The 19889-nt window shown below is 33.3% G+C and overlaps 1 protein-coding gene across 1 annotated transcript in view; it reads left to right on the top strand.

The window, feature by feature from the left end:
* Window positions 1–19132, top strand: part of LOC140050044 (uncharacterized) — a 44867-nt gene extending 25735 nt beyond the window's left edge. Inside the window, exons 6-10 of the mRNA XM_072095057.1 lie at window positions 3827–3926; window positions 7867–7967; window positions 8916–9082; window positions 11848–11988; window positions 14946–19132. Coding sequence (XP_071951158.1) covers window positions 3827–3926; window positions 7867–7967; window positions 8916–9082; window positions 11848–11988; window positions 14946–15157 — 721 coding nt within the window. The 3' untranslated portion in view covers window positions 15158–19132. The remainder of the gene's footprint in view (window positions 1–3826; window positions 3927–7866; window positions 7968–8915; window positions 9083–11847; window positions 11989–14945) is intronic.
* Window positions 19133–19889: the final 757 nt, after the last annotated feature.

Below are 19889 nucleotides of genomic sequence, written 5' to 3'. Positions count from 1 at the left end.
ACAGTGCATTTTATCTACCAATTGTTAATTTTGTATCAAGTGTGTCAAAAATATATATGATAATATAATTGTCTGATAAGATTAACATTTATTAAACTAAATTTTATTTTCCACGTACATTCATCTTCAACTTGATATAATGTTACATAAAAAATGACAAACCAAATATAACAGTGAGTACATAAGGTATTTCCGCCAGCACCTGTCGTATCTGCAGTCTACCACATACCCGTAAAAGCAACATAATTGACCCTAAACAGCATGACGTACAGGATGCAGTAATGGCGTTCCATAGTCTTCCAGAAACCGATATTAAATAAATCGATCACTTAAGTCAGGTGCACTTTGTCTAACCCTTAGCAAAATTATTTTTAGAAGAATAGTTAAGAATAAATAACAATTAACAATTGTTAAAGAATAATGAACAAGTAATTATCAACCCGAGTAGAAAGGTTCTAACAAGCCTAGGAAAATTGTAAAACATTTTAAAGTGAACCATATGATTTTATATGGTCACATTCAAATTTAACATTATTACACATCATCATACCATAATTACATTACTTCAAAGTAAGATATTAGTCTATTATTAAATGTATACCGTGATTATTCAACAGCTTACACTTCTATATACCAATATTGCGCCATGAAAATTAACTTAGTGTGAATCAAATATGTTTGCAATATACACCAGAATTTCAAACAGAACATTGGATAATCCTAAACCGTCGATACATTGATGTGCGTGTTTGTACACGATAGTAATCGCATTGTATGTTATGCATGAACAGTTCCAGGATTCAATGAAATACAACGTAAACATTTTATAAATTCAGTTTTCATAACAGTTGAAACGTTACCATTACGTAATTGATACGTCATTATATGGTTTGTATTGGTGACGTTTATAACGTCATATTCACGTATCAAACGTAAATCTGAATTAGGTACATAGGAGTGTATGAAAGGGAATTAGGCATACGTAACCTCTCTGCCTCTATTGGACCAAAATATCGTTGGTGATCCTTGGAAAATTAAGAACAATATCGGTTTTTTTTTATTATCCAACGTTTTATATATTTATAACATTTTGTACGCTTGATTTGTTTGCATAGTCTGGTTGTTTACTGTAGTTTAAAGTTAGTGATGATATATTTAAGGAATTCAGATTATGGGGAAAACGTAATACGTTCGCTTGGCGTGATTTTTAAAATGTTAGTTTTATTTTTTTCTTAGTTTGATGGATAAAGTGACGCAACGTATGACGCACGCGTTGAAACGTTGATGATATTGTCACGAGCGTTAAAATGTTGTTGTTACGCTTATTTACGCGCGCGCAAACATTGCGTCATTTTGTGACGTCACCGAGACATTTATGGTTGAAAGTCTACTGTACTCATAATACAACAAACTGCATTCAAAATTCTATTAATTGCTTTACCTGAGCATGAAGACGATAATTTTACAGCATCATAAATAATAATGTGTGTAACCTCGCAATACATAATGCATTAGTATACGTTTGGGCAGATTTACTGCTTATTTTGTTTACACACGAACATTGCAGTATGAATGGACAGCCAATTTGAGAATGCATTCCTCAACAATCCAGTTCAATTTTGTTATAATAATTGTAGATATAGTTTTATGTAGACGGAGTTGAATTCCCTCAGCTTTGTTATTAGTGCTGGTTTTGTTATAATAATGGGACATGCGTTTATGTACGCTCGGGTCGTAATCGAGATTGTCAGATTATACACGAACATTATGCTCTACGGACAAAAAAAGAGGCCTACGTGATTTGATATATACATAATAATATATCTCTTGCTGTCTCTGTTCTGTACTCATTTATATTATCGGATGAAGTTGTATACTGTGCGTTTGATTTTATGGTGTTTTATATAGTCAAAAGTGTTGATTTGCTTATAAGATCTATATTTTATCAACTGGGCGATAATGTTAAATAATGCAAAATAGTAAAGCGAAGGATGTGATCAATGGCATATTCAATCTTCTCTTGTCTGATATCTCTATACATTTAAGCTATACACTATTTTGTTATATTATTATTTTAAACAACACAAAAAACCAATGTAGCAACGTTACAACTTAGTAGATAGTCAGATTTTGCTCTTAAAGATAAAAACAATACACCAATACTTAAAATAATTAAACCTTTTTTTTTTATAAAATACAATAAGATCAGGCATTAAGCAGCAGGCGGATGAAATAGGGGATTGGGCTGTTGCTATAGTGGGCATTTCTGGATAATTTATAGTACGGAGCAATCTCCTGTGACTCTCAAACCTTGTCAAAAGTAACACTCAAAAGAAAGAACGAACGAAAACAGTATCTTGCCTGTTATGTAGGTCTAGTTAGTTGGCTAGTGGTTTTAAGTTATTCATAATAACTACACGTCAAAAATATTCGCCATTTTGTTTCAAATAACTGGTAAATTATTCCTCATAGTAGGCCTATGTGTATTTTTTACTCAATATTTCACTTATGTGTTATATTTTCAGCTTTAACAGCTCCACAAGGGCGGCCCTGCAATTCACCAGCAGCATCCGCCATTTCTCATTCAAAATAATTCTTCCTTTCTCTTAGCCAACCACCCAAGGAGCCGGTCGATTCTTTCAACAACCTATTCCTTCATACATACTCAAGAACAACCAGTACGTAGTCTCAGATGGCAAGGAAGTCTTTCTAATTTCTAAAATTTTGCTTTGGTGGAGGGGAAGGATGCAGGATGTCTAATGTTAGAGATGATACAAGATGACCGAAGGACGTCTTTTAATTTCTAATTTTACTTTGATGGGAAGGAACTTGGCAAAGAGGAGAATCCGCAATGACGATGATGTCTTAGCGTTCCACAGAATTCTCTTGGTTGCCGCCGCCAGAATGTCTTCCAAATATTGCACGGTCGGTCAATTATTTGGAGAGAACACTTAAGTATTGTCAGCCATAAAACTACAATGTTATTTCAAAGACATTTTACCTTTCTTCTCATAAACGCTAATGTAACATTGTAATCGAAGTTGTAAATAATTTGTTACAATACAATATTTTAAAATACAAGTCACCCATCAAATTCGAGACCCTTTCTTATTGTAAAATCCTACTTTTCATTATTTTAAGTGGTACAAGTTAAAGTACCAATATTAAAGAAACTTGGAAACACTTAATTGGATGTTGACGCATGCGTATAAGGTACCAATTGATCTCGAATTATCAGGTGAATTGTATTTATGCAAGTTTTCAAATTTTAGCGTTACGGCATTGATGTTATAACATTTCAAAGTGGTTGTTAAGCAGTTTGAAGGTCATAAAAACTTGACCTACATAATATTACGTCACGGTGTTTTAATATTATTGTTTAGTATTAGTCAAAATACATAAAATGAATGGCAAGTGGAGAGGGTTGTTCAGTTTATGAGAAAAATGATATTAAAAAGTATTAATTACAGTATAATCTCTATTAAGGGGACTTGTAAATTCACGACCCAAACATGTTGCTTTAATAGGGTGACCCCTAGGTAGCAATTTCCCGAAGAGGTTCTACTGAATTTTGAATAGAGGCCTAAACGGGCAATGAAATTAATGTTAGAAAAATCGAACCCTTTTTTTAAACAATATCCTCTACACGTGCTATTCAAAGGTCGGGGTTGCGTTATAATAAAACTATGGGTTTATTCGAAAGTATTTTTTTAATGAATAAATATATATCATCATAATATGCTTTGAAATAAATATAATGATCTATAGTAAGCACTGTCAATTGTATACGACATAATGTTCTTTCCATTTTCTTTTTTTCTATTAGTGAAATCCGCAAGATAAAGTCATATTTGATCCCAGTTGGCAAACCGAGCACAATAGCAGTACAGGGATATTTATGGGCATGGCAAGAACTTCTTGATCAAGTGAGATAAAACAAATTTAAAAATACAAGCTCTCTCCATGCGCACACTTGCCAAAATTTGGATAATGATGCGCAGACGCATGCGCGGTATAGTTTAGGATAAGGTCTATCTAAAATTATAGGGTCGGCTTATAATTGCTCCAAAAACGTTTTCCTGCCATCTCCCTCTTAATCATATAACCTGTAGTTATTAAGATCATAGAGCATATTTTACCACGTTAAAACACCGGTTCTCGTCAGATCACCGACGTTAAGCAACATTGTGCCCGGTTAGAGCTTCGATGGGAGACCATCTGGGAATACCGGGTGCTGATATAAAGTGGGGTCCCATTAGGCAATTTAAATCAGCACTGCTGGCAGCCCCTGCACCTAGTAGGCCTATCTACCTCAGACGTATTGGCTTATGCCTTTCTTCTGGTTAAGGTGGGCACTGGACGAGAAAAGCCCTTGGCCACTGTTGGGACCAGCCAAAGGATCATTCAGATGAATGTACGACTAATTGACATTAGTCGGCCATAAGAGCATATTTTAGTGCATAGGCCTACATAAGAACCCATAAGGCGACACCGGCACCTTCGGTACCCTGACTAGTGTCCCAAAAGAAGAGTTCTATGGTCCCTGTAGAAGGGATGCCGATCTGTAAAGAGCGATTTGAAGCCATGGAATTCATTTAATCCGATTTATATCAATGCTAATCTGCACCACTACTACAAATTCACATCTTTCATCAATATTTTCAACACAACATGATTTTGAAGAAAGCATTACATTTTATTCTGATAATTTAAATCGCATAAAATACATTCCTTATTAATATTTTATTCTATTGCCAACATAAACGCACTAAAGTATGTACAATGTCAATAAATCTTAGTTATAGAGGTCTTGTAATGTATTTAATATTTTTTTCGAATTGAAAATTCATAAAGTCACATTTCATAGTAAATGTTTTGATCATGAACGCTGAAATGCATTCGCAACGAGTTTATAATCATTATCAATCGCGACAGTAAGTGCAGCATATTTCATGAGTAATATAAACTTATATACTTTAGAATGTTCTTTGTATATTAAGAAAATAGTAGAATCGTTAATTTGATTAAAATACAAAAAAAAAATTACTATTTAAGAATCAGGAAGTACGACAAAGGAATGTAAAAGTATTAAGTTCAACTAAATTCTACAACCGCTTCCAAAACAGTGGATACTTTTAATTTTTCGCTACGCTATCGATGCTTCGTATCCATTGTATAACTTAACACGCAACTACTCGTGACGCACGAATTTAGAAAGAGAAAATTGGAAATCGTCGTTTTGATATTTGTTTTTAATGCAGTATATTATTGTAAGTTCACTCCATCATCACGAGCATGTCAAACGCATATTAGAATAAGTAAATTGAGCGTATCCAGTGCATGAAGTAATATACAACTGAACGCGTTACGTGAACAGTTTTTGACATTTTATGTAAATAATGCGCTTGGCCTAACGAGCATTATTCAAAATTGCAATTTATGTAGAGACCTGTCCACAGACGCGCCTAGAATGTTCACAGCAGTCAATAGGAGACCTATATTTAAACACAGTAAAATGAATTGAGTGTGAATACCATTTCTCCAGGCCTATGTTTTTTTTAAAGATAGAGTACAGTTTGGCGTGCTTGATGAAGAAGAGGAGAACATAAAATAAAACCGTTTTAAAATAGTATTTAATGTTGCTTTTATTTATTTGGAAAGGGTTGTTAAGGTTGGATGGAGTGGTTTTTTTCAGTAAAGGCCTATTGTGATCACTTCTGCTGCTAATTTCTAGTTTAAAAATAGTATTTGAGGAAGAGGTTCCCTTGAAAGCTCTAGAAACTCTCGAGCCGGGCTTACCTATGTGACTTAGGTCAGCTATATACTTTAACAGAATGTATGTTCGATAAAACACAAAAAAAGGTACTCCTGAATAGGCTAAAAAAAAGACATCAATCGAGATATAATGTGATCATTGAATCTATAGATACAATATGATTAGAATAGTAAAAAAAGAAGAAAGAACTACATTAGAAAAACCAAAACAATTGAAAATAAAATAAAAAATAAATACATACGAAACATGGAAAAGCGAATCGATATCAGATGTTGGTAATTTGGCTAATGACTTTAAACATGACAATGTTATGGAATGTGGCCATTGTTTCACGGCATGCACGTCAAGTTGAACAATGCGACGAGTAAAACATTAATTATTGCATTATAACTCTCCGTGATCTCATTCAAACAATTTTAATGAGATATTTATAAAACAAAAAGAAGATTTATTGAGCTTTCTATCTAGATGTTTTCAGTTAAGACTAAATTACAATGAAAAACTAGTACGAGTAATTTATTGAGTGCAAATTAAACATCAAACAATAAAGAATTTCATAGTTTTATTCCTTATATAGCTTATTAAATAATTGAGCATGCGCATTTGGGATTAACAATGAAATTATACCTTAATAATAATTTTGGGTTAATTTGATTCGATTGTTTGATCTGTTTAAAAACTTCGAACCGACACCATATTTACATAAAACTATACAATAGCTATTGATTAGTTTGTTTCAATGTAAAAGTATTTACTGCAATAAAACTAAATTACAATAAATAATTGCAAAAATATGGAATAACCTACCACTGAAATGAAATACTCCCTAACAATTTCTTTATTCAAAGCTACATACCGATCTCATTTTTTTTCTCACAAGACTACACTTATTTTTCCTGATTTTTTTTTTAATTTACGACGGGAGCACAATGTAAAACTGGTTTTCTTTTACGTGATTGTGTAATTCTGTATAAAGATATTGTTAAATAAATAAATAAACGTGTTACCAAATATTATTTAGTTACTGCAGTAAAATAATGTTGACATGAAAGCTTATATGGTATGGTATGTGCGTTATGAAGCAGCTCACTTGTTTAAGTTATTTATTATTAGATGATGTATCTAGGCCATAAACATGCATTATTCCGTAAAATATCCGTTTCTTTATCGGATCATATAGGGATCCTACTTATCAGAATCATTTGTCAATGAAATCGCAGAAAGATGAAGTTGGTGCACGCATGCGTACAATAATTGTACTATTTATTAGCACGTGATGTGTTTCTTTAGTTGGTTTCCTTGATGAATTACTAATGATTGCTCAAATTGAAAATATACTACACACGTTCGCAAAATTAATGATTACATTCTATATCCAATGGGGCCTTCTGAGGGTATTGGATGCCCTTTCCCTTCGTCTGAAGTCGAATTATAGTACTGTATAGGCCTATGTCTACCCTTCCTCTGAAAGTTAAGTAGGCTATCCTAGATAATTCTTAAGCTCTGTCTACACTATCAAACTAGTTTGACCAAAAAAAGTTCCATGCACCAAAATATGGTAGTGATGTGCCCAAAGTTAGTAATGATGTTCCCAAATAAGCCAGTGATATCATCGTGTCTATTTTATGGTCACATCACATTTTGTTGTTACATAAAGTTTGATAGTGTAAACAGAGCTTAACTTTAATTAAATTCAATCTTTTATTTTGAAATTGCTATTATAATATTATCTTTAACTTACGTTGATAATAAAGTTTAAAGCAGGTCTAGTACACCACGTGTGCAGATCTAAAAAGAACTGTGGAGTTGTTCAACAGTTTTTTTTTTTTTTTTAAACCCAAAAACTCAACAGTTCTTACTACACACATTTTAAGCTGTCTACACTATTTATACTAGTTTGACATAAAAAAAATGTGATGCACCTAAATATGGTGGTGATATGCCCAAATATGGTAGTGATATGACATCATAAAAGCTTGATAGTGTAAAGAGCTTTATATCAACATATTGATTCTTGCCATGCAAACCTTAAAACGATATTACTACTATCTTAACTTGTTTTAAATATGGTACTTTACTTGTTCTTAAAGGGCATCCAAGAAAGATTTGATGACATCATCGTGACAATTGCAACTGGGGAGAACGCCGCAGGTCTTGCAATTGGCAACTATTTGACAGGATCCAAGTTAAAGTAAGTAACAACGGCTAACCTTTCGAAATAGGTTTAATTCAACCACGGCAATCTAACAACAGGATGCTGAACTCCGGAGATCAAAGGTTTTATCTGTGACTGCGACACGATCAGTTCCAATATGTATTTATAGTAGTACTGTTGGTGTTTGTCGCAGCCAGTCATAAGACCAAAAGAATGTTACAAGTTCCTATTTTGACAAGGCGAGTTCAGTGTCCTCTTGTTAGATTGCCTTGATTCACCCGAGTCACTCGGTTCCCACTTGGACGCTGAAACGCGACGCCGTAGGCGCAATTCGCAAGTGAGTTGACCAATCACAAGCGACAACTCGGTGGTCCATCGCGTCATGATTGGTCACAGTAAGTAAATATTGTAATGACACTAATAATAGTTAAAACTATGAAAAACATTTCACTGAGAATAGAAAAATATTTATCGAAATGGATAATTATGAAATAAAAGGCTGAGAAACAAATAATTTAAGAATATCGGAGAAAGTGGTATTTTACGTTTAATATCTGGACAAAAAAAAGCATACTTTGACTCATGTATGTAGGCTATTTCAAATCCAAATTTTAATATTTTTAGTCGCGTGCAACGTGACTCTACAGCTCACTATGTCAGTCGGTCGGCCGGTAAACACTAACTTGAGCACGCGACTGCAGCCATCTATATGGCCTTGTTTTTTTAGAATCTACAATTATTCGGTCAGATTAAGGTAATTCAAAATGTTCGCTTTGAATTGAATAATTGTTATACCTTTTGTTGTTGTTAACTGTGTTGTTATTTATTTGTTCAGTTGTTCAAAATGAGACCAACAAATGGGTAATTGCTTGATGAATTTTTCATTTAATATATAATTGAAGTGACATTGTTTTTTCCTTTTATTTGTCTAATCTATTATTTTATTCTTCTAAGTAATCTTCAATACCAATTTATATCTGGCAGGATACATGCCTACGCAGTATGCTACGATGCAAAGACATTCCACTCCCATATCAACAGTACGCTGGATATTCTAGGCCTAGGAGATACCATCCAGTCTGAGGATATCATAAATATTATAGAGGGATACCAAGGCGATGGATATGGGCTATCAACGCCCCATGAAATAGGTAGGCCTACGGTAGTCTGTAGTTCAATTAAAGGTGTATTGTTCCCCCAAAACAAGACTTTGAATATAGGCCATTTCGCAGTTTTAATAAAGTTATCTCACTTCCGTAGAAAAAAAAACCCTTCACATAAAAAGACGGTTAAATTCAACTAAAAACCTCATTGACTTCCAGTCAATTTTTGGTCAATGTGAATAACTATTATGTGATATTAAGATAGCGTATTCAATAAAAAACATTTAAAACAATTATTTTTAACAATATAACTCAATTTGATGTGCGCGTTATAATTATGTTAATAGTTTTTACACGCGCGTCGAAATTATGTTAAATTGACAAATTCATAATTTTTCGTTATTATATCAACATAATAAGTGTATTGTAAGTGGGGAAGTTTACTTTACTCTAGCAGAGTATTTTTCACGAATTAAGGGAATCTTTTTTTGGTCGTGAAAGTTCTCTTCTTGATCAGGGTCTTTATACTGTATCATTTTTTAGAAGCATGTTCCGTTATGCATAGCCTACATCTAATATTATTATTATTATAATTACATTCATCGGTTAAGGCGATAATGCTAAGTAAATAAATAGTGAATTGTAATTGTATTACAGTAGTTAAAACACCTCTTAACATCTAGATGGCTTGTTTATCGATTTCAAGATTCTAAATCGATTCCGCCTCAAGCAGATTTGGAAGTTATACACTCGCTTGTTTGTTGATGTTTTTTGTTACCTTTCAATTCAAAAGCGTTTATAATCTCGCACATATTTTATCAATGTTCTATTAAAGATGCATTGTCCTGAAAAAATAATTCTTTAAAAAAAAATGTTGAATATGCCATTTTAATGTCACATTTGACCAAGAATTGGATCTAAACAAAAAAAGCAAATGCAAACAATTAGTCAAATTGACTGGAAGTCAATGGGTTTTTGGTTGAATTTAACTATTTATTTCGTCATTTTATAAGTTTGTTTTCGTCTTTTTTTCTACGCAAGTGATTAACTTTATTAAAAATACAAAATAACCTATTCAAAGTATGATTTAATTAATCTTCAATTTTCATGTTTTTGGGGGAGTCAATTGGGTCAATATTATGTGGAAGTCAGGATCTCTGGAATCTTTTCAATGAAAAAATAATATTGTTCGTTGAGTCCATTCATGATAATCTAGCATGGTATATAATTTGATCGGATAGGGTATAAGTAACGCAATAATACTAAAAAAATTTACTGCCAAATATTTTTGTAAAGCAATACAAAATTACCTGATGTGATGAGGTGTAAATTCGGTGTTTTAAGTTTGGATTTTTGGCGGGGAAAATTAAAAACCGATGTCACCGTCTAAATGTAACCAACATTAAAAGAAGAACACTTGGAAAAAACTAACCTAAATCTTTAATTCAATATGAATCCTTTTGGCGTCTGTTTGAATGTATTTGTATCGTGTTTTTACGACGACAATTAATCTCTTCGAACTATATTAGATATAAATTGCTTAAAGCAGAAGGACCTCGCGGCTGATAAGTAGGCAGTGGGTTACTAAAAAAACAAAACAGATTTACTCTGTGTATCAAATTAGTTATTTCACTGTTTGAATATGATGGAACAATAATTAATCCTGTCCTTTACACGCGTTAGATTTCGATTTGAGTAGGTACTAAAATAATCTAAAAGAATAATTAATATTCTGGTATCGTAGTACATTGTGCTAATTGTAATCATGAACAGTATCGACCATTTCAAAACCATCTTAAGATAATTAATCGCTTTGTAGAACGATATACGTAAATGAGTATAGTTTACTGTGATAGTGTAGACAGAGCTTTAGTACACACAAGTGTGTAGCCTACATACTGACTTTTCTAAATCAAATACATAAGTTTCTACTAAGCTTGTCAACTTGTTACCAAAATAGTTTACTATGACAAAATCAAACACTTTACCGCTCCATACGTACGTCCCATGTGTGCTATTTCCTATCTACATAGTGGTGCTTTTAAGTTGTTACATATCTGAAAAGAAAGTATCTAAACGCATAGAAAAGTTCACAATTCGGACAGTAAAAGTCATGAGTTATGTATACCTTCTAAAATTGGTCGGGTATTTTAAACTCGACCTTCCTGAATCGTGTAGGCCCACTGTACAATTGGAGTTAAAGCCATAGTTTGGATAAAAAATAGCGTTTTAACAAATGTTCCGTAGTGGACATTTGTACTGCTCCTCTCTGGCATCTTAAGTTTATCTATTGAGGGATTAAGTAGGCCTAAGTTCCTGTGACAAAAAGCACATGGCTGGAGCAAAAACATGAAATAACAGAAACCATCGAGAATAGATTGAGATTTGAACATAATTTCTTACCGAATTAAACACTGAGGAGGTGAGGGAAGTAGGTTAGACCTAGAATTCATATATTTATCTATTATTTGATAAAAACAAGGAAATCAAACAACAGGATGCTGACTTTCGGGGATCAAATGGATTATCTGCGGCTGCGACACGATCAGTTCCACGCCCTTAACAGACACCGCGCGCTTCGCCAAGAATAATGTACATCCATAGAACAGTACTGTTGGTATTTGTCGCAGCCAGACATACGATCAAAGGACTGTTACGAGTTTCTATCTTGGCAAGGCGAGCTCAGTGTCCTGTTAGATTTCCTTGGATAAACTAACAGGTAAACATGGTTTTATACGATTCAGTAACAACATTAATGTTACAAACAATCTTGAAAAGTAATCATTGCTTAAAAAATAAAGATTTTTTAACAGATTTTATTAGAAAAGTTGCAACGACTACAGGCATTTTATTAGATCCGACGTACACGGGAAAGGCGGCAAGTGGATTGTCACATGATCTGACCTACGACCGATCAAAATTTAAAGGAAACAGAATTCTTTTCATACATACAGGTTAGTTCAACCATTTTATCTACACGCGGAATGAAAGACGGCGACTTTTTGTAAAGCTTTGTCCACACTATCAAACTTTATGTGACTAACAAATGTGATGTGCATGATGATGTCACATCTCTACTATATTTAGGCATATCCTTACCATTGGACACATAACACTTTTTTGTCAAACTAGTTTGATAGTGTAGACAGAACTTTAAATATTATAACGTGTGTGACTCGGAACAAGAGTGCGAATGCAGTCTTATACTTTAAAGTCCGTTTTCCATATTTGATGGGCGAATTTAGTCACGCGAATCATTTTTTTTAACCTACCGTACACATTGAGCAAATAGCACCGATTTTATTTCCTTCGGCCGATTCGGATGCGCTCTGATTGATTGCGATATTTTGTTTCGCTTTGCAAAAAATAAGGAACTATTCGAACTACCAATGTCTTTGAAGCGAAAACCCCAAGGAACTAGAATTCGTCGCAGAAAGGGATTTGGAATACGTAAATATGCAAGCGTATTATATAAACCGATGCTTTCGATTCACGCGAACAAATTTGCCTATAATGGAAATAGGCGTTATGATTTGTAATGTGTTATTACCTATTGCTGCTGCTACACAGCAGTGGCATGTGGACAAGTGTTTTTTTCTCGTAAAATTGCTACCTTTTTGTATTTTTAAACATAACATTTAATGTATGGCGTGCGCCTTCCAACTTCCAATATTTAAGCCTATTTTCTGATAGGCGAATTGGATATTAACTATAAACTTGGCTGCGCTTGCTTTACATTGCGAAGTAGATAGAGATATGAATACGCATGCGCAGAAACAAACGCTTTCTAAACTAAACATTAGGTGTAATTGCGTTTGATGTTCATTATTATTTAAAAGCAGCAAGGTCTTTAACAGCGAACTCTATTAATTATATAACATTCCATATGTGTCATTTAATGAAGAAACTAATTTCTTGTAACTTAGAAACTAATTTCTAAGTATTGCCATTACCTTTGATAATGACTTGTGTCGTCATACACGAACTTTCATCATCTTGAAAACTTGTAACATTCTTAACCGGCAAAATATTACGCATTCACGTCAGCAGTTCAGCGGCCATTAACGCTGATACAGAAGCCTCGAGCAGAAATTCAATATCATCTGATAAATTAACGCATAATTTCATAATCAATCTTAAATGAAAAGATGAAATATTAAAACAAATATTACGAGGTTTGGCAGTTTAACGCTGATACAATTTAATATAAGTTAACAGGCTATATGATGATAATTTATACGCATTCATTATTAATTATTCTGCGGATTGATTTAATTGGAAAAAATACGTGTAGTGTGAGGGCCGGTTTCCACTATCAGCTATGATTGGTTGCGCATCGCTAAAAGTAGATCGGATCAATACGCATGTTCCAATTAAGAAACAGCAATGATAATATTCTTACACAGGCCCGTTCTTTGGCTTTATAACATGCTCTAATTAAATTAAAATAGTCCAAAGCTATGAATAAGCTTGTAGGCCCAAATACAATATAATATTAAGTTTTCTTTGTAAATTTCTATGAATAATATAGGCCCTACGATAACACCAGACAAACAAAACAAAGTTCCACTGAATAAATAGTAAGTTGGTATTGGTATTTGGAAACTTTAACTGTGTGTATACTAGTACACCGGAGTAACCCCCATACTCGAAAGTAGGCAGGCCTACAAATGACGTAAAGCTTACTGCTCTATGCCTTATACAGTAGGCTACTCATAAACCCAAGTTGCTTAAATATATCCAAAGCACAAGTATTTTTCCAAAGCAAACTAATAACTTCAGATTTAAAACCAAGACATACGATCGGAGATTTAAATATCACATATCATTTTTACAGTTTTATTCTCAATCACTTATACACAACTCAGTCGGGTTATTAAAGATTTACGCATTAAACGTATTCAATTACAGAATAAGTGGGCATAATGCTATACCGTTTGTAGTATATACTCCCACATATCCGTGTCTTGTGAAAAAGAAAATATCGCATTCATAGTCTGTGGTGGATACAGCTAGAATAACATTAAAATTACATTAAAAAAATAAAAGAAGGACGCAAATTGGTATTCGATTCGTGCGGTGTCATTTATAACAACTAGAAACTGCGGACTGTTTTATGTGAGGCGACAGTAACAGGCCCATCTATAGATTGTTAAAATAGTGTTTAGATCTTAATGTATTATGTACCCACTTTTCCGACACATTTAGCCATAAACATGTTTAGATATGAACATGTTTAGGTTCTAAACACACTCTAAATATTAAGTCTGTACTCAACTCAACACATCAATGACGTGTTGATTGTTAAACATGTGGAGCAATATAAAGACACGTTTAGGTTCAAACGCGTTTAAATTTTCATGTGTGGAGTTCAAGTGTGGAGTTTTTTCCGCCATAGTAAAATCGTATGCACGCAACGCTAAACACGTACCTTACACATGGTGACTGCTAAACAAGTGGAGGAAAACAACATAGCTATAAACACGTTTAGGTTTTAAACACACTAAACATGTAACTACGTATGGAATAGAAACAAGCCGATGGCATTCTTTAACCAGTTGGTTACGAATATTCAGCAGAAAAACGAAAACAAGATGTTACTTTTACTTTTTAAAACTGTTTCAATAATTTCAAATATAACTTTTCATAAACTTTTAAACTCGCTTCTATTGATAAAATGACCAAATAACACACGAATGCAATTCAATATTGACAACGTTTCATACCTGAAGCGATCGACGATTCTATTTCAATAGAAGTAAAAACCAAATGTCAAGATAAATTGCAATTGTAAAGTCGGAAAAGATGAAAGTAGTCCGATGTGTGCATTAGTGCTTGGCAGGTAAAATTTACTTCTTCACATTATATATAAATATTTCTAATGTGTTTCCATTTTTGTTTTTGTTAAAAGGAGGAATATTTGGATTGTATGACGGACGTATGACGAACATTCTTAGCGAAACTAGAGATGACCAATCACAGATGAGAGTGTGGATGGATCTTGACGAAGATCCGTTGCCAGTATCGCCAGAGAAGTCCATTCCAAATGGACACCAATTCCAACCAAATCCAATTACGCTCAACCATCACTTCAACGGTGGTATAAATATTGGCCTCACATGAAACCGATAAAAGTATTTTCAACTAGTTTATAATATAAAATGTGTACATGTTTTTAGATTTCAATTGATGTTTTTTAGAAACTAGTTTTTTTGCAATTGGGCTAGAGATAACAGTAAAAAGTAGACCTGTTCTTGGTGTGCGATTGAAGTATATTTTTTTAATAATTTACTTCCCATGTCAAATAACATTTGGCCTATAAATGCAATATAGATTTGTAGAGAGCAGTGACGTATTCAGAAGGGGTGGAGTTAGGAAAGGTGCACACTTCTTATCTTTTCTACAAATGGTGGCGTTGGTAGTATGACTGCCGCTTAAATGAATAACCCAACGTTGGCCTTATAATATATTAAACGTCTTTATCAGAGTAATAATACTGGTACAATCCACGAATCTTTCCACCAAGATGGGAACAACCAAAACACCACCACCATTACCAGCTTCACTTGCAAACCTAAAAAATGCAAATTTCGAGTTCGAGTAAGTTCTCAAACTTCGGAAAACTGAAGAGAATAAGTTTCTAAGTAAACCTTCTTAGCCATCTATTTTGCTGAGGTTTGCCGACTTAGCGTCTAGTAGACCTAGATGATAGAGTGGCAACACACATTAATCCAAACAGTAACAAAATTCGGAGTTTGTAAACAAACGTTTGGGCGCTAGTTAGACCCAACTACAAACAACTTTGAGTTTGAGAAAACAAGTTTTCTAAAATTTTCTACATTGTAGACCTGAAAACTTAATAAACTACTGTATGCTAAAGGTTTCTGAATCCATCAAATCAAATAACAGTTTTTTTGGGTGATAACATAATTTCAACCTACTACTAGTATTACTAGAATCGCAAACTCCTCTGAATAGTGACAAACCCATGGGTCTGGGATTTCATTTTCAAAATTCACATACCCTGCATTTACAGAACATTTTCTGGTCGTTTTCGGTAAACTTAAAAATCAAACAATTTCTTTTATCAGCATTGGTTTGAGAAATTCTGAATACGTCACTGAAGGAAGTTAACTCTATGGATATTATACATTTATGATATTGGTGCTTTTTAAAGTTGAAGGTATTTTTGTCTATATTACTAAGTTTTATAAACAGAATTGTTTTTTTTTTATGATTTTAAGTAAGGTTTTAACATTCCAAATAAGGGAGTCATATATTTTTTTTCTAAACCGCAGACGGAATAAAGCAAATTCAATTATTCTCAAATGGTCAGTTTATCATTAAATAAAAACAATTCAGATTTTAAATTATATAACTTATATATTAGTATTTAAAATGTATTTATACTTAAAAGGTATCTTTTGTACGGTAAATAATAATTGTATAGTTAGAAATGGAATTTGCATAGTTCCAATTATAATAAATGTGCAATTTTTAATAAACTATATGGTCTTAAAATTCAATAACAATTTTATGATAAACGTTAGTTTTTCACTGTCGTATCCCGATTTTTAGGTGCGTAATAATTTATAAGAAAATAGAGTTAATTGTTCCAAAAAGTGGCTTGTTTAACAAAGTGTTTTAGAGAGTACATACTCATGTTATTGTTTTAATATTTTGTCGTATTATATTTTATCAAATTAAAAAAAAGTGCTATGGATGTCAAAATTCATGTACTAACTAATTGTTATCAAATAAATTATACATTTTGGTTATAAATAAAATAGAAGTATCGAGGTATACAGTAGCTGACATGAGAGAAACATCATAAGTTTCAACCCCTTGGTTGGTGAAGTGATTATGTAATATATAACAACTACGATATTATAACTACATATGCAGTATTACTCTCTACACTACAGTGGTCATGCAAGTATGGAACGTTTTGTTGATGAAAATACTAAAGATATTACATTTTTAAACGTGACTATGAAATGGTCATTTAGCACGAGAACCTTGGAAGCCACAACAGACGTATTTGCAATCATTTCAATACATTCAAATTAGTACATTTTTGTTACAGTACTCAATTTACTATTGTGCTTTTACATTTGTTTTTATTTAATGTACAATTTATACAGGTAATTAGTGTGAACATAAACTAGGCATTACTACTATAGTTTGCTTGTTTGTTTTGTATTGATAGTACAGTTAGAATTTTGTTTTAATAACTAGTATTAAGGTCGTATTATAGCAAATATTAAAATAATATGCAAATGTAGAAAACTAATTTAGGCGCTTCCTATTACAATAAGTAAGTACAAACAGACAACGTCGACGCGCGCGTTCAAATGTTGATCAACGGCGGTAAGGCCTTTGTACGCCGCACGCGTTCAAATGTTGATCAACGTTAAGGCCTTTGTACGCCGCGCATCAACATTGTGATCTCACTGACAATAACTAACAGCGCAGGGATTAATTAGGGTTCTCGACATATCCTTTAAAATATAATATGTATGTAGAAAAGGGTATGTTATACCATAAGTAGGCATAAACTTCCTAACGCTAACGCTCCAGTGTTAAAAAAATACATTTGTATGTACGCCAAATGTATGTATACGTCTGCGTCTGGCTTTTCGTGTTGGTGCATGACAAATACAATACTCAACATACCTGCATTGCTACGGTTATCGTAAATCTATTACTCCAGTAGTTGGGTATATGTTAATCTTCCATCCAGAATGTTTCATATTATATTAACACTAGATAAAATTAGCATGCTAGTCTAGTGGGAATTTCACGTACACTTTAGCTCCCATGCGTAGAATTTTAATTATAACAAAACAGATATACTGTTTCGGTAAAAAAGAGTGAGGCATTTTACGTGTGTGTTTATATCAAAGGTTACACATTTCTGCACAAAAAACAAAAAATCAGCTGTTTAAATTTGCATCGAGTATTTGCATTAATTTGCATACATTGTCCACTTATGTGAGTTGAAAATGGAGTTCTTTTAAAGTTAGTCAGATACAGCTAATTGAATAGAGAGCCCCGGATTAATCGCATAACCACGCAGACAAACTGTGATATTACTAGTTTACTAGGTTGGTACTATAGTTTTCGTCCCTAAAAATTACGTTAATATTCCTTAAATTATTGGAAGGGCATTTTTTACGTTGCGTTGGTCGCGTTACTTTGCGTATCAAGTGAAAACTAAACATTAAACTGCTAAAGGTCTAAGTATGTTCATTATTTGGATGCTTTATTATTTAGGTTATTGTGATTAAATCATCCATAAGAATGAGTTAAGTAAACAGTTCGCGTACGAATTGATGGCATTCAAAGTGTCAAAAAATAAGACCCATCGTAATGCTTAAAAAACTAACCATCTATGTAACACTTTTCTAGATTACCACAGCGATAATTATCATTACTTTTTTTTTTTTGCAATTTTCTGCAACTAATTACGCATTATGACCCGAAACGATCCATTTTGTACCAATTGATTTTACACAATATCCAGAGAAATGATTAAAAACTCTAAACCGGCCCCTCCTCATTCACGCGCTGCAGACAAATCGTAATGTCGCTTTTATTCTGCCCTCGGCGCATTGGTTGACGTGTTGCAGATAAATATCAAATCCTCGCATAAATGTGTGTTTATTTATGAATGCTGATAAACAGTTGTTGATATAATATATTCTGCCTTTTATAATCTAGTCTTCATTTTAGATACAAAGCTGTAAATGTATTTCTAAGCAACCATGTCGGCTTAAGCCATTGCACGCCCAACACTCGCTTATCGTCAAACCGAGCGTATTTTAGTGATCGATCATGACTCGTTTTATTACCGATTTATTGATTTGAAGAAATCTAATGCAATAAAATATTGAAGTAATATTCTTATAATAAAAAGTAAATATTATATATAAATTATTAAACAATATTTATATCATGTGCATTTTAACAGCTTCACTTGTAGAGTGTAGGCACAGAATTTAATGGTGCTGTTTGTCTGTAATTAAGAAAACAAATTCAGTAGGCTGTGCCTGACTGAGTAACAGTACAATTTCAATAAAATTTGCTCTCTATCAACTTGTGTGTGTGTGTGTGTTACGTAGTCTTTTTCATACTGTCCAGTTTGTCTTTCACACAAATGTGTGATTGTTTGAAATACATTTTGAATAATGCCAAACTTTCCACCAGTCGCGCCTCAATATAGGCCTACGGATGTGGACTTTACTAACTCGATCAGAAGCTTCAGTCATAGAGGTTTGTACTCTAGTCTCCTTAACAACACGTCGGTCTTACAACACTCATCGGTAGCATTGGAGGCTTACGTTCCAGAGAAGTGAAGAAGAGGAAGACAGATGTTTGGCTCTATAGAGCAAGCAAGTAGGATAACAGAAAACAGGAGATGGTTTCAGAATACTGATAGAGAAGCCACGCTCTCTCTGATCAGAGTTTGCTTTGACGACGATTCTAAAAAAGTAAGTCTCCGAAAACAGGGTTCAGTCAACGAAAATAGCACGCAGTCTCCCAACACAGGGGTACGGTGCCATCTCGCCACACAGCCTCCCAATACAAGAAAACGTTAAAACCGAACGCTATATACTGTATAGTTTATAAGAAAATTAATTCGGGAATGAGACAAGCTCAAAATACTGAAAACAGATACGGTAAGCAGTCAAGTAGTTCACGGACTTTGCTTCCTAATATATTCATACGCCTAATTTGCATAATCCGATAAACTTGCATAATCAGTTTCAATACATTTTCGAAAATTACGCTACACAACATTTGCAATATTTATGTACGTGTGTATATTAGGCCAATTAATTACAAACATATA

The sequence above is a fragment of the Antedon mediterranea genome, chromosome 5, assembly GCF_964355755.1.
Source record: "Antedon mediterranea chromosome 5, ecAntMedi1.1, whole genome shotgun sequence".
Taxonomy (NCBI): Eukaryota; Metazoa; Echinodermata; class Crinoidea; order Comatulida; family Antedonidae; genus Antedon; species Antedon mediterranea.
This window is presented reverse-complemented; position numbering and strand designations above follow the sequence as displayed.